This window comes from Branchiostoma lanceolatum, chromosome 1, assembly GCF_035083965.1.
Source record: "Branchiostoma lanceolatum isolate klBraLanc5 chromosome 1, klBraLanc5.hap2, whole genome shotgun sequence".
Taxonomy (NCBI): Eukaryota; Metazoa; Chordata; class Leptocardii; order Amphioxiformes; family Branchiostomatidae; genus Branchiostoma; species Branchiostoma lanceolatum.
Window position 1 is genome coordinate 23,532,410 of NC_089722.1, and position 14,146 is coordinate 23,546,555.

The 14,146-nt window shown below is 39.2% G+C and overlaps 2 protein-coding genes across 2 annotated transcripts in view; one reads left to right on the top strand and one right to left on the bottom strand.

The window, feature by feature from the left end:
• Positions 1 to 3,322: 3,322 nt before the first annotated feature.
• On the bottom strand, positions 3,323 to 7,503 carry LOC136442710 (nicotinate-nucleotide pyrophosphorylase [carboxylating]-like). Its single transcript, XM_066439657.1, has 5 exons — positions 7,131 to 7,503; positions 6,779 to 6,844; positions 6,092 to 6,361; positions 5,598 to 5,729; positions 3,323 to 5,178 (listed from the first exon to the last, which is right to left on the bottom strand). Exons 1-5 carry the CDS (start codon positions 7,401 to 7,403, stop codon positions 4,954 to 4,956), a joined length of 966 nt encoding a protein of 321 aa, XP_066295754.1. The 5' UTR covers positions 7,404 to 7,503; the 3' UTR covers positions 3,323 to 4,953.
• Positions 7,504 to 7,659: 156 nt separating this feature from the next.
• Positions 7,660 to 14,146, top strand: part of LOC136442699 (BRCA1-associated protein-like) — a 33,546-nt gene continuing 27,059 nt past the window's right edge. The window contains exon 1 of the mRNA XM_066439646.1: positions 7,660 to 7,849. Within this exon, the coding sequence (XP_066295743.1) occupies positions 7,777 to 7,849 (73 nt within the window). The 5' untranslated portion in view covers positions 7,660 to 7,776. The remainder of the gene's footprint in view (positions 7,850 to 14,146) is intronic.

Here is a 14,146-nt window from a genome sequence, read left to right on the forward strand (position 1 = left end):
CCTTTTCGTCCATGGTAAAGTGATTTGAGTTTGATGTTTTATTACCTTTCGTGTATTTTCTTCCGAATTAAGGAAGCTATGGCCAGAACAGCTCTTTTTCCAAAGTTAAAAGTTTGATGAATCTCTAGGAAACACACATAGATTAATTTCCAATGATGAACTTGAACATGCTGGCTTTTGTCAACTGTGCAAGAGCTGGTTAAAGAAATGGAGTGTAGCAATTATTACAATCTCTTAAATTCAGGATTGTTGGTCTTCACAAACTCAACAGAAAGAGAACTTTACAAGCACAGCTACAACAGATTAAAATCTAAACAAAATACAGTGACAACAAAGAAATAATCAATAGACAGAATTCATTTTGTTTCTTCGCAACAGTCATCACCATTTCAGAACAAAAGACAATTTCTGCAGCAAGCTTTAAAGATATGAATACAGGTGGTTTCGTCCATAAGCATATGTTTAGAATACTTTCTCACATTCTGCACAATCATTTGTTATGATGTTCTGCCTGTACGACGCTACTTCTACGTATAGAATTTTCTTCCATCCCACAAGTTCATGTAAGTGACTGCTACATTCAAGTTTCACTTTTCAAGTGCTGCAGAGTTTTGTATTCACAAAATCTTACAGAGAAAGGTTTGATGAAATTTGATTACAAAAATAATCATCACTTCAGAACAGTTTCCTGGACTAAGTCCACTCTCCCTGTCCACGTCTATAGTCTGTTTTATGAGGCATTTGAAGAGGTACTTCCCCAATTGGTATTGATAATTAATCATTTACTGTCGATTATGGACTAACCTTTCAGTCATAAGACGTTAGTTAATGAGGTTGGCTGGATGTAATCATAAAGTTCCAAATGCGAAGATATCGTGCTAATTGGCCTAATCGACAAGCGATTTACAAGTGGCAGAAACTCTGTTTATCTCACTATGGCCTCAATAATATAGCAATAAAGTGTTCCGCTCACGGTGACGATATCTTCTGACCCTCTCCTAACCCTCTTCTCACTGAACTTAGATATGTATGATTCCCTCAAACCGGTTACGTTGAGAGAAGCATATCCTTCAGAATTCATTCATCTTCGGCAAGTATCTCAATCAAGGAAGAAGAGCTGCTTATGATGAAAGTCGAAAAGTCTTACAAAAGTTTGTAATTCGTATATACAGTACTAGTGAGAAAAAAATTGGGAATGGTAATCATTCTTATTTGACCGCAACTCCTGGTTAAACCAGCCTATTTCCAATTGCAACTGACTGAGTCTGCGCTGCTCTCGTTCCCGGCGCATCCAGTGCCATGCCACCATCGTGGGGAACGACGGCATTATTCCTGGACACAAGACTTTGCAACCACGACAAAAATGTGCTTGTTTGGTTATTAGATTCGTTACTAGGTTGCTGACCCCAACAACCCCCTTTGACGATACACAACACGATACAAACCACGAAGACAGGAACGATCAAAATCAAAAGGATAAGATATAACAAAATCAACAGTGTGACCCAGCCTGCACCCTGGCCCCGAGGGTCGTACCACCTGCCCGGATCCTCCCGGTACCACGTAGCCACACATAGCACATCACAACATTCGCAACAGGAAACCTCTCTAGCTGGTGTATCATCGCCTCTGGAAAAAAACATCATATATCCCACTCGTCATCTGTTCACTTCTGGACCTGTCACACGAATTCGAATTTGTAAAATGGTCTATTATTGACTAAGCAGACCGTGTCGTTTGGTTGTCAAATTTTGCGTCAAAAATTTGATCAGGAGATATATCTATGAACATCTGTCACTATCAGCTTTCTCATAGAGCAAAAGCAGGGGTGGGCTATAATTGTCAAGCTCACGATATACTTGAGGGCTACGAGCACATCTATGACGCCATCGATATCGACGTCATCATCGCTCCGCGGCCGGGACACTTGAGCACAGCTCACCTAAGCTGACGATCTTGACGATTGGGTTGGGACGTCACTACGTCTTCTCTTGCCGTCTCTGCTCTGGCCTGAGCGTATGTAGGAATATCGTGATAATTGTGAAACAATACAATACTTTTAGTCACAAAATCTATATTCACATTTATCGGTAGGTTGGGTCAAGCAAATTAAGAAAACCACTTTGAGAAGTAGCAATCGTCACAGCCTGTGGAAGGATACTTATCTCATGTCAACAAGTCTAAAGTATGTAACGTTAGTTATCTATAGTCTGTAGCTAGTAATCTGTAAAATATGTCAATCAAATATGTGATCATGATGAGTCATGACAAAGAAACTTTGCTGGATTTTTTTCCTGCTGCGTTTTAATTATGCATTCAGCTTGCATTAGATTTGTCAAGCCGACAAATTGGTACATACAGAATCTTATATATACAGTATACGGACACATTATTAGACACAGCTGATGTAAAAGACAACATTGAAATCTGCACGTATTCCTATTCTTACCGGTGCCACAGTTTGTTTTCTTTGGTCCCGGCTGGTTTCGTCATGTTCTGCCCGCTGCTCCTCGATCTTCTTCAGCAACTGTCTTGTCTGCTGATGCTGACTGTAAATCTCATCGAGTAAACTGCATGATAGCAGTTGAGCTTAATCAATTGATTGACCAACGGCAATAAGTTCAGGGAATTTTTTTTCAATGTCATCTGGTCGATGATCTGGGTGAACTTGGCAAGGGAGCAATACAATAGACATCAAACGATTTCGACAGAATGAGGTGAATGGTAAACATTAATGTACGTTAGAGATCAACAGCAAATTTTATGGCATCACTTGCATTTTGTATCACACAATGGTACGCGTGAGTACTAAAAGTAATTATTACAGTGGACAGGTTTTACGTGTCAGTCATTCTTAGTCAGCATATGGTCTAGTGGTTAGGATTTGCACCTATTTCCTCACTCTACTCGTGCGAAAATGGGTCCTTAGCTTCGGTTAGGGGCGTTCTCTCGGAAGGGACGTAAAGCCGGAGGTTCCGTGTTTGAGGAGAGCCACACCTCCTGCACGTTAAGAGAACCCACGACAATAATCGATAAAGAGTAGGGTCCATCCCGGCGGAGTGATCATGAGTTGATCAAACCCAACAGTCTGGTCTAACAAAGCTTGTAGTTGTACCTAGTTTCAAAGCTCGTTTGTTGCGCCCAATTGAGTTAATTACCCTTTTCGATATAAAGCTGAGAAATGCAGTGTTGAGAACTCAGTCTAGTTAAAGTCAATTTGGCTATGTCAAATACCATAGCGGCCCGTGACCAGAACAAATCAATAGTAATAGGGGCGTTGGTTAAAGGGCACCTCAACAACAGAAGCAAGTGTTAATTTAAAAAAAAAACATCATCTTTATGAATGCAAAATCGACGGAATTCTGTACAGTCTCATCACAGATTAACAAAAAACTAACAATTCATAATCTAGTAACTGAGTAATGCCTATATGATGCCAATCCACGGAAATGCTTTACCTGGCCTCTGATATCGGATCAGCACCGCTACCGCCTGGACGTATATCACTGGACGCCATTCTTACTCAAACTTAGATCTCACGTATTTACCTTTCTAAATCAATATGTGACATTCGCCTCCCTGAAGTCAAAGCGACTGTACTTTGGTTGTCGCCGTTGCCACTGTTAGGCCATGTTGATTTGAATATATGGATGAGATCCATGCACGCATCAATTTTCGTCCGTTTCCCAAAAAAAAGGTTATCGCCATACCGTAAATCATAAATGCATGCTGCAGATTGTAAAATAACAAACAAAAAAACAATAGGAAAAGGGATACTAATGTCGTAGAATGCCAAAGTCAATTCCAAAGTCAAAGAAGAAGTTTTGAAAGAACAAAAATGAAGAATCTATATTTCGATATACCAAACTCTGTGTGTTTAGTTTTGTTCATCCTTCCTGACCACATACATTTTTTTTCGCACGCTCACATCAGTTTTAGGGTTCCCAGAGGATGTGTTATCGATATAATCAAATCAACATGGTCTAAATTAAAGTCTCATAAATGACTTAAATGATGACTGCTGGAAGATACAAAACATGAAGAAAAGCAATTTCAATTTTTTTAACTGTCTAATAATGGTGTTGCAACCAATACTGATTCTATTTTGATAAAACAACATAGGTAGGTTCTAAAAGCTGACTATCTATGGTCATCTTCAACTTCTCACTCTGTCTACAAATCCTGAAACTGTAAATTTTGAAATATTAGTGGTGACTTTTTCATTGCAATTGACACTGTGTTTATGCATTTCTATTGTACTACACTCATACTGCAGCATTGTTTACACTGTGAACACAGAAAATCTCCTTTTCCCTCCTAATTGAAGATTAAGCCCCCACAAACACCAATGAATTTATGATATTCAATGATACACAATATATACATATGTACAACCAGTAGCTTTTGCAGAAAAAAACATGGCATGACTTCTCGTATATACCATTCAAATGGAACATTTCCACGAGTAACAAGTGCATGTCGAAAGGATACAAAAAATGAACACAACAAGTTTCATACTTTGGAGTTTGCCCTGTTTACTTTGAACAGTAGCAATCATTTGAGGACAATGGTGTCACTATGAAAACATACTTTGAAAGAGTTAAGGAATACTTGTAGTTAACCAACTGAAGCATTTCTCCAATATTCATGTATTTATTTCTCGGATTCTGTATAATCATTAGCCACATGCATCTTATACGATTGCCAGTCTAAAAAAGTTCAAACGTCTACCTGTTTAAGCTTTAATATAATGTCAATGTACAATATCATTTATATATAGCACCAATCTGCAATGATATATATATCCTTCAACCCATCCAAGAAATTCATAACATTGTCTGTCATATTGAAGTATCAGGTGCTGCAGATATTGCATTAAGAAAATTATACATAGCAAGGTCTGATAGAAATTCATTACAAAAATAATCTAACAAAAATTCACACAATGGCGAATCACAATGATGTCTGCACACGTGGGTTGTGTGGGTTCTTTCCTTGTTTCTGTATCTTGAAGGAGAAGTCTACAGTCTGATACCCCTGTGTGGTGATGCTCAGAGATATCACGTCCACGTGAGGACCGATAAACTTGAACAGGGTGTCCTCACGGATCCCTCCGCTGGATTCCACCAAAATGTGTGGGAACTTGTCTTTTATCACCCTTGCAGCAGGATGCAGAGCCTGTTAAAGAACAAATCACCTCTGAAAATTTGTATTAAGTGTCTTAATCAAGAACAGCATCAAAGAGAGGGTACAGGAAGAATTAGGGTGAAACTTGATACAGACAAAGTACTAGTATTCACACGGCAGGTAATAGTCCAAGAACAAAAACTAGAAAATTGCCAAATGATTCAAAGACATCTAAACCATAATTATCTATCAAATAGAAAAATGCCTACAAGTTACCCACATCCAGCCTAGGATTGAAAACTGAAGACTCATGCAAAAAATATGGCAATTATCTACAGTACTCATACAAGTACTGTAGATACTGATGGTGAATTATTTTGCTGACATTGTGAATAAGGCATTACATATACATGTACTGGTAGTACATTATGTCTGAAGTATACATTGATAAAATTGTGTTGAATTTTAACCTGTGGCTCAAAGTTGTCCAACATCACCACGTCTGCTCCAGCTGCTGCTGCCTCCAGGGCCTCCTCCACTGAACGACACTCCACCTCAATCTTAGTGCAGAACCCTCCAACTCTCTTAGCATCTTTCACCGCCTGCAAACATGTTTGAGAAGAACAAATGATTGATTTCTTACATATGCAACACAAAACAAGACTGCTGTACTATCCACTAAAGCCAGGTGGCATTGCATGGCAGTTCATATACCTTGGAATATGCCATTGCACATGTTAGTGTAGGTCAAACTAAAATTAGCCAAACCTTACTTCTAATTCTTCAAGTGTCCTATTACACCTTCAAGTGTCCTATTACGCCGTATCTACATAATTGTGAATGCACACCAAGGCAAGCAAACAAACAAACCAATAAACAAAACACAAACTGATTACAATAACTCTCTTTTCATGGAGGTAACAAATGTGACCATATTCCAGAAAAGACAACCCTTCCTTCATACCTGAGTGATGTTTCCTGCTGACCAGATATGATTATCCTTCAGCATAATCATGGAGGACAGGTCGTATCTGTGAGTTGATATCCCGCCCACCAGTAACGCGTACTTCTCCACCAGACGGAAGCCTGGTGTAGTCTTTCTCGTCCCCGCCACCTCCCCGTGCCAGTCGGTACCCTGGGCGATGTCCGACATACGTCTGGCCTGGGTGGCGATCCCGCTGGCCCGGGTGATACAGTTCAGGGCCACTCTCTCACCTAGCAGGAGATGTCTCACCTGCAAGATAGAAATACTATCAACATTATTCTTTTTATATCCAAAACTGTAACTGAAATGTTTCATAATTTTGTATGTATAGAATGACAATATATACACTGAATTTGCCACAGCAGACATTTCTAATCTGCATATTGGTATCTCTGTCAGAGTGACCTCAGTTCAATATGACATTATTTCCCATGTGCCAAAATAGATAGAACAGCAGAAATGTTGCAATATCCTAGACATTTCAACTGCCAATTAAAGGTATTGTCCTTTTCCGGTCCAGGTAAACTAATTTGATGATTCACTTTTTTGTACATGTAACTATAACTATAAATTGTATGTATTCATGTTAGCTTACAGCTGGCTACTGTTGCAAGACAAACATAAGAACAGAAGCAACGTGAACAACAGTAATACATTTAACCATACCTTCCCAGTCACTATTGCTACAGTTATGGGTTCACTGACAGGCTCCAGCAATGTTCCTTCTGGCACCTGAAAAACACATTTAGAAACAGAGAATTTCATTGACAGTCCGGTAATAGCACATGTGTACATGGAGTGTGTGTGTGTGTGTGTGTGTGTGTGTGTGTGTGTGTGTGTGTGTGTGTGCAACGTCATACATATGAAGATAAGTTATATGTGGAGAGAGAACAGACATTCATATAATGATAGATGGATAGATATAATGGTTAAATTCTACTTGTGGTTACTTGTGGATAGATAGAGATTCAAAATGATATGTTACGTAATCATATATTAACTGTATCAAGACAACCACCTGCCAGTCTACGGTACAGCCCAGCTCTTCAAAGATCGCGTTGAAGAACGGCACGCCGGCCAGCACTCCGGCGGACTTACACAACAACACCGCCGACTCCTCCCTCTCTCCTACAACAAACCCGCCATAGTCAAAACTTGGCGTGTCTTCTTCCAACCAACGTCTTACCATCTTCTTAACCGTCACGGGGTGAATAAGATGTGACAGGACCAACTCTGCGTCTTCACTGTTTCTAGACATCATCACAAGTTTTGAATTTCGCGAAAAAGACATCAAGAAATGTCGATAATTCGTGAAAACATTGGAAGTAATTCTACCACATGCAAGTTGACCCTAGCGTGTAACGTTAGCAGACGACCTAGAGAGCATCTACTTCCGGGTTAGATATATTTCAAAGTACGAAAACACGATAGCTTTCCGCAAGTTGATCGTTGGAGTCTTGTGATATTTCTCAATCTCTATGAAATACTGATATATGACGGAATTGTTTCTATTGTAACGTTGCAGAATCTTTTTATGTCGAAACTATTTAGCCGGAAGTGATGACATTGAGGAAAACAAAGATGGCGGCCGTGAGCTAAATTTTTGGTCCGAGTGTCGCAGTTTTGCGGTTTCTGAGTAGAAAACGTTGGGGAAAGCGACTCCTATGTACGTCTCTCTCGTCATCCTGCGTCTTGAGGTTGTGGAGGATTGTTCCCTACCTTCCTTATATTACAAAGGTATGTATGTGGCTGTATAATCCTTGGACGTCATCCTAAGGTTGCTTTGTCAGTATATATAGTACTAGTAACTGTTACATTTTTTGCAGGCCCCAGTTTGTGTCCCATGTCATTATCAAATTTATATGGATTACGTTACGGAAGACACGATGACTAAAATATGTCATTTGCAAACTTAACAGAATGTGATCTAAGTCATAATGGGCCGTTCCAAAAAATAAATGAGGAGAGGGGGTTGACGACCTGGGACAGGATTTGGGATATAGGGGGTTGATGGCAGCGGGACAGGATTTTCGGATTTAGGGGGTCTGACATTTGGGCTGGGACAGGATCTAGGATATAGGGGGTTGGTGACAGGGTGGGACAGGATTTTGGCACTATAAGTAGGTCTGGCAGTTGGGTTGGGACAGGATTCTAGGATTTGGGGGGTTGGTGAACAGGGCGGGACAGGATTTTCGGATTTAGGGGGTCTGACATTTGGGCTGGGACAGGATCTAGGATATAGGGGGTTGGTGACAGGACGGGACAGGATTTTGGCAAGGGGGTCTGGCAGTTGGGTTGGGATAGGATCTAGGATTTAGGGGGTTGGTGGCAGGATGGGACAGGATTCTGGCACTATACAGTAAGGGGGTCTGACAGGTAATAATAGAAAACAAATTTTTGCGTTAGTTTGGACGTCACTGCGGGGAGATCACGCGAAAGCGCGAACATGAAATCACTGCGAATATTTCACCCTGATGCAAATTTTTCTGTACTCCTCAATTAACCCTACAATGACTGTCAGTTAACACTTTGCACACTTAGATGAAAAGGATATTATTTGTAATTTGTGGCTTCTTGGAGAGATGGGTGGACAGAGGGAGGGGAAGTGATTATCACACAACCATAACAACAGATTAACAGGGCTGAGCCTCCAGGGGGTACTGATCAATAGATAGCATGCATAGAGCAGCAGATTGATTCCTGCAGTAGATATGGACAGAGGGTCAACTTTACTTTTACTTTGTCTATAGCTAAATCATAACAAAATATCAACTACTTTATAGATCACTAGTAGCTGTTCTGCCCATGGTGGTGAATGGATATGCTAATTTTGTAAGAGAAATGTGACCCTGTAATTTCCTGGTTAATGAATTAGATTAGGTGAAAACTTTGGTTTGGTCACTTGGAAATATCTTTTAATCAAGTTTTGGCCCAGTTTACAGGATGGATACGCATCAATCTGATGCAATCAAATAGCTCAGAAGGGAAAACATGGTGCCAGCTCTGGTGCCAGCTCATGAAAAAGTGCATCCGCTATCTGCATGTGTTGACAAGCAGATTTTCCATGCGCAAGAATCAAACATATTTGGTCCATGTAGGGAAAGCTTTTGGTCTGCAACATATCAGGTAATTGTTGGTACGAGGTCATGTCATAAATTCATACACATGAAATTTGTACTTCAGTCCAGGGCTCACTTAGCAGGATCAGCAGGGAGCCATTCACACCCCTGTCCTGATTGGATAAAGACTCCCAGCTATGTAGTTTTAGGCCAATACAGAAAGTAGATTTTCCTACTGTTTCTTTGCATAGCAAATTTGATCAACTCTATAGAATTGCTTACCGATATTCAGGGAGGGAGGTTACAACATTACTGCACCATACAAACAACTTTAAAAAACTGTTATCCTCCATCCAAAACAACACACAGTGTGAAACCAACACATGGCCACACATGGCTTTTGTACTTATCAGCCTGACTACCCAGTGGGGTGCCTGTTTACAGTTCACCAGTTTCTGTAAAAAATCATCCTTACCAGAGTTCTTGCAGTTTTGAAGGGAAAATAATCAAACTTTATTGATACCCTTCAAACTAGACTCTCTAGAATAAATCAAATTGTATTCTACCCTCTTGGAAAAAGATATGAGTGTTTCCAAAGAAGAAGAGCTTCATGACATCTGGCAGTCTAAAGTGTACCTAAGTGATTAGACCACCATGGGGGTCCTCCAGTGCACTGGAATGTTGTTCCTTATCTACTATTGAGGTGGTGTCAGGGAGTTTACTGTTTTTGTTTTGTTTTTGTACAGTTCACAAACACCAAAAATAGACAAAATAATGAAGAAAATATGCTGAAAAGGGGTTGTACATTTCAATACCTGCCATTCATGATGCGATGCGATGCTTTTTGCAGACAATGAAACAGTCTTGACTCTTGTTTGTTTCCTTGGTTTCATAAGAAACACCACTGGCCAGACAGTGCCCAGGCACAGATGTGTATTGGACCCTGTTCTAGTCTCTAGATCAGGGCAACTTAGCTAGCTTTTTTTCTGAGAAAAGAAGAATTTAAATTTTTTTAATTAAATTTGATAATAAGTTTTATATAAGATAATATATGATTTTCCCAGATTAGGCAAAGGACTCCCAACTTGGGAGGCTTTTGCCTGATCTGGGAAAATCGTATACTAATTATTTTCTCAGAAGTCCCAAGTTCCATAACTGCAAATTTAAAAGAGGAAAGTCATTGCTATCATTTGGCCACACAAGCTTCACAGTTGTACTGGTGTTATGAAGAAGTCTCATGGTATGAGTGTAAATGATTGTGCTTCTCTACTTGGGGGGCCAGCAGGAGTTGCTTCCATATGTGTCACAAATCCTGGTGTGACCAATTGCAAGGAGGTCCTTGGTGTGACCAGACCACAGCCTGAAACCTATCCATTTTAGCCATCCACCCTTGATTGAAAAAACCCACCCTGATTTTCCAGCCACTTTTTTTGTGCAGCGTGAATACAAAAGTTTATTGCAAGTTCTTGCCCGTAGGCTAATTGCAAGTAACATGAAAGGACGGACAGACAATATATAACAATACAGCATATTGTGATTTTTCTAGTCTAAATACTAACACTAAATTCTATCTTATTTGGGTTTGACTTCTTTTTCCGAGACAGTGGAAGACGAATGATCCTACTTTATCAAGAATCCAGGACCCATAATTTATATAATCAAGCAAGTACCAAACACGCCAAAGACGGTAAAACGCCATGGTTTTTAATACAAACTAGAGTTAAATATTTGCTCAACAAATATGAACAGGTTTGCGTTTTTGTGTAACTCATGTTGGGAAAATGAACATAAATCAGAAGGTAACATTTGCAAACTACGACGTCTTCGCTTCATTTCCCTCCCCATGCAAAACGGGCTGTTCCGAAATTGAATTTCTAAAATTTTCGGCACCTTTAGTTAAATGGACTAGTTAAAAACTCTTGCATAAATGACTTTCGCATAACCACCCAGTCCAAAATTGTGTGTTTTTTTTAAATCTACCTCCGGCAACAATGGACTCTTCCAGTGACATACCCATGTAAAATGGACCCCTAGTAAAAACACTTTTTCAGACTTTTGCCTAAAATCACCCCAGTCCGAAACAGAATATAAAAAAGTAACCCCCTGTGTGAGAATGGAGTCTTCTAGCGGAAACTTCAGTTAAAATGAAACAGTTTATTAAAACGTCCACTCAAATATGGACTCTTGCTTAGTCATCCCCTTCCAAAATATATCTTTTTTTAAAATCCACCACCCCCGTGCGAGAATGGAGTCTTCTATTGGTCTTCGAAAAATTAGCCACCCCCGCACGATAATGGACTGTTCCGGCATCTTCCCCATGTAAATTGGACCAGACTTAATGATAGATTTTGCTTAATGTCCCTAGTCATGACCACCTAGCCTTTACCGAAAGGGAAATGTTAAGTTTTTTGTCTGCATAAATTATTCCAAGGAGGGCATCTTTACTATTACGCACATTCTGTTGTATTCACCTTTCCTAAAGCTACCTACACCTCCGATATGACTCCCTAGCATTTACCGAAAGGGAAATATTATTTTTTTGTCTGCATAAATTATTCAAATGAGGGCATCTTTACTATTACGCAAATTCCGTTGTATTCACCTTTCCTAAAGCTACTGGCACCTCTAATATGACCCCCTAGCATTAATCGAAAGGCAAATATTAAGTTTCTGTCTGCATAAATTATTCAAATGAGGACATCTTTACTATTACGCACATTCCGTTGTATTCACATTTTCTAAAAGATACCCACACCTCTAATATGACCCCCTAGCCTTTACCGAAACGCAAATATTAAGTTTCTGTCTGAATAAATTATGCAGATAAGGACATCTTTACTATTACGCCTATTGCGTTGTATTCACCTTTTCTGAAAGATACCCACACCTCTAATATGACCCCCTAGCATTTACAGAAAGGCAAATATCAAGTTTCTGTCTGCATAAATTATGCAAATGAGGGCATCTTTACCATTCCGCACATTTCGTTGTATTCACATTTCCTAAAGCTGCTTACACCTCTAATATGACCCCCTAGCATTAACCGAAAGGCAAATATTAAGTTTCTGTCTGCATAAATTATGCAAATGAGGGCATCTTTACTATTATGCACATTTTGTTGTATTCTCCTTTGCTAAAAGATACCCACACCTCTAATATGACCCCCTAGCCTTTACCGAAAGGCAAATATTAAGTTTCTGTCTGCATAAATTATTCAAATGAGGGCATCTTTACTATTACGCACATTTCGTTGTATTCACCTTTTCTAAAAGATACCCACACCTCTAATATGACCCCCTAGCCTTTACCGAAAGGCAAATATTAAGTTTCTGTCTGCATAAATTATTCAAATGAGGGCATCTTTACTATTACGCACATTTCGTTGTATTCACCTTTCCTAAAGCTACTGACACCTCTAACATGACCCCCTAGCATTAATCGAAAGGCAAATATTAAGTTTCTGTCTGCATAAATTATTCAAATGAGGGCATCTTTACCATTACGCACATTCCGTTGTATTCACATTTTCTAAAAGATACCCACACCTCTAATATGACCCCCTAGCCTTTACCGAAAGGCAAATATTAAGTTTCTGTCTGCATAAATTATTCAAATGAGGGCATCTTTACCATTACGCACATTCCGTTGTATTCACTTTTTCTAAAAGATACCCACACCTCTAATATGACCCCCTAGCCTTTACCGAAAGGCAAATATTAAGTTTCTGTCTGAATAAATTATGTCAATGAGGACATCTTTACTATTACGCATATTGCGTTGTATTCACCTTTTCTGAAAGATACCCACACCTCTAATATGACCCCCTAGCATTAATCGAAAGGCAAATATTAAGTTTCTGTCTGCACAAATTATTCAAATAAGGGCATCTTTACTATTCCACACATTTCGTTGTATTCATCTTTCCTAAAGCTGCTTACACCTCTAATATGACCTCCTAGCATTAACCGAAAGGCAAATATTAAGTTTCTGTCTGCATAAGTTATTCAAATGAGGGCATCTTTACTATTATGCACATTTCGTTGTATTCTCATTTTCTAAAAGATACCCACACCTCTAATATGACCTCCTAGTCTTTACCGAAAGGCAAATATTAAGTTTCTGTCTGCATAAATTATTCAAATGAGGCCATATTTACTATTACGCACATTTCGTTGTATTCACCTTTTCTAAAAGATACCACACCTCTAATATGACCCCCTAGCCTTTACCGAAAGGCAAATATTAAGTTTCTGTCTGAATAAATTATACAAATGAGGGCACCTTTACTATTACGCATATTGCGTTACGTTGTATTCACTTTTTCTAAAAGATACCCACACCTCTAATATGACCCCCTAGCCTTTACCGAAAGGCAAATATTAAGTTTCTGTCTGCACAAATTATGCAAATGAGGGCATATTTACTATTCCACACATTTCGTTGTATTCGCCTTTCCTAAAACTGCTTACACCTCTAATATGACCCCCTAGCCTTTACCGAAAGGCAAATATTAAGTTTCTGTCTGCATAAATTATGCAAATTAGGGCACCTTTAGTATTACGCAAATTGCGTTGTATTCACTTTTTCTAAAAGATACGCACACCTCTAATATGACCCCCTAGCCTTTACCGAAAGGCAAATATAAAGTTTCTGTCTGCATAAATTATGCAAATTAGGGCACCATTAGTATTACGCATATTGCGTTGTATTCACTTTTTCTAAAAGATGCCCACACCTCTAATATGACCCCCTAGCTTTTACCGAAAGGCAAATATTAACTTTCTGTCTGAATAAATTATTCCAATGAGGGCATCTTTACTAAACTACGCACAAAAAGTTTGGAAACTTTACTTTGGTCGATCATATCTCCGTTGTTTCTTGATCAATTTCAATGATTTATATATCATTACAAAGCTTGTGTGATTTTCTTTCCCATGATACCAAACGTAATATGGTTGTAAATTAATGCAACGAG

Coding starts and splice junctions, on each gene's coding strand:
- LOC136442710 (XM_066439657.1), bottom strand. CDS start 7,403: ATGTCTTTTTCGCGAAATTCAAAACTTGTGATGATGTCTAGAAACAGT. Junction 6,845..7,130: donor GCTGTACCGTAGACTGGCAG/GTGGTTGTCTTG, acceptor TGTGTTTTTCAG/GTGCCAGAAGGAACATTGCT. Junction 5,730..6,091: donor CAGCAGGAAACATCACTCAG/GTATGAAGGAAG, acceptor ACATGTTTGCAG/GCGGTGAAAGATGCTAAGAG.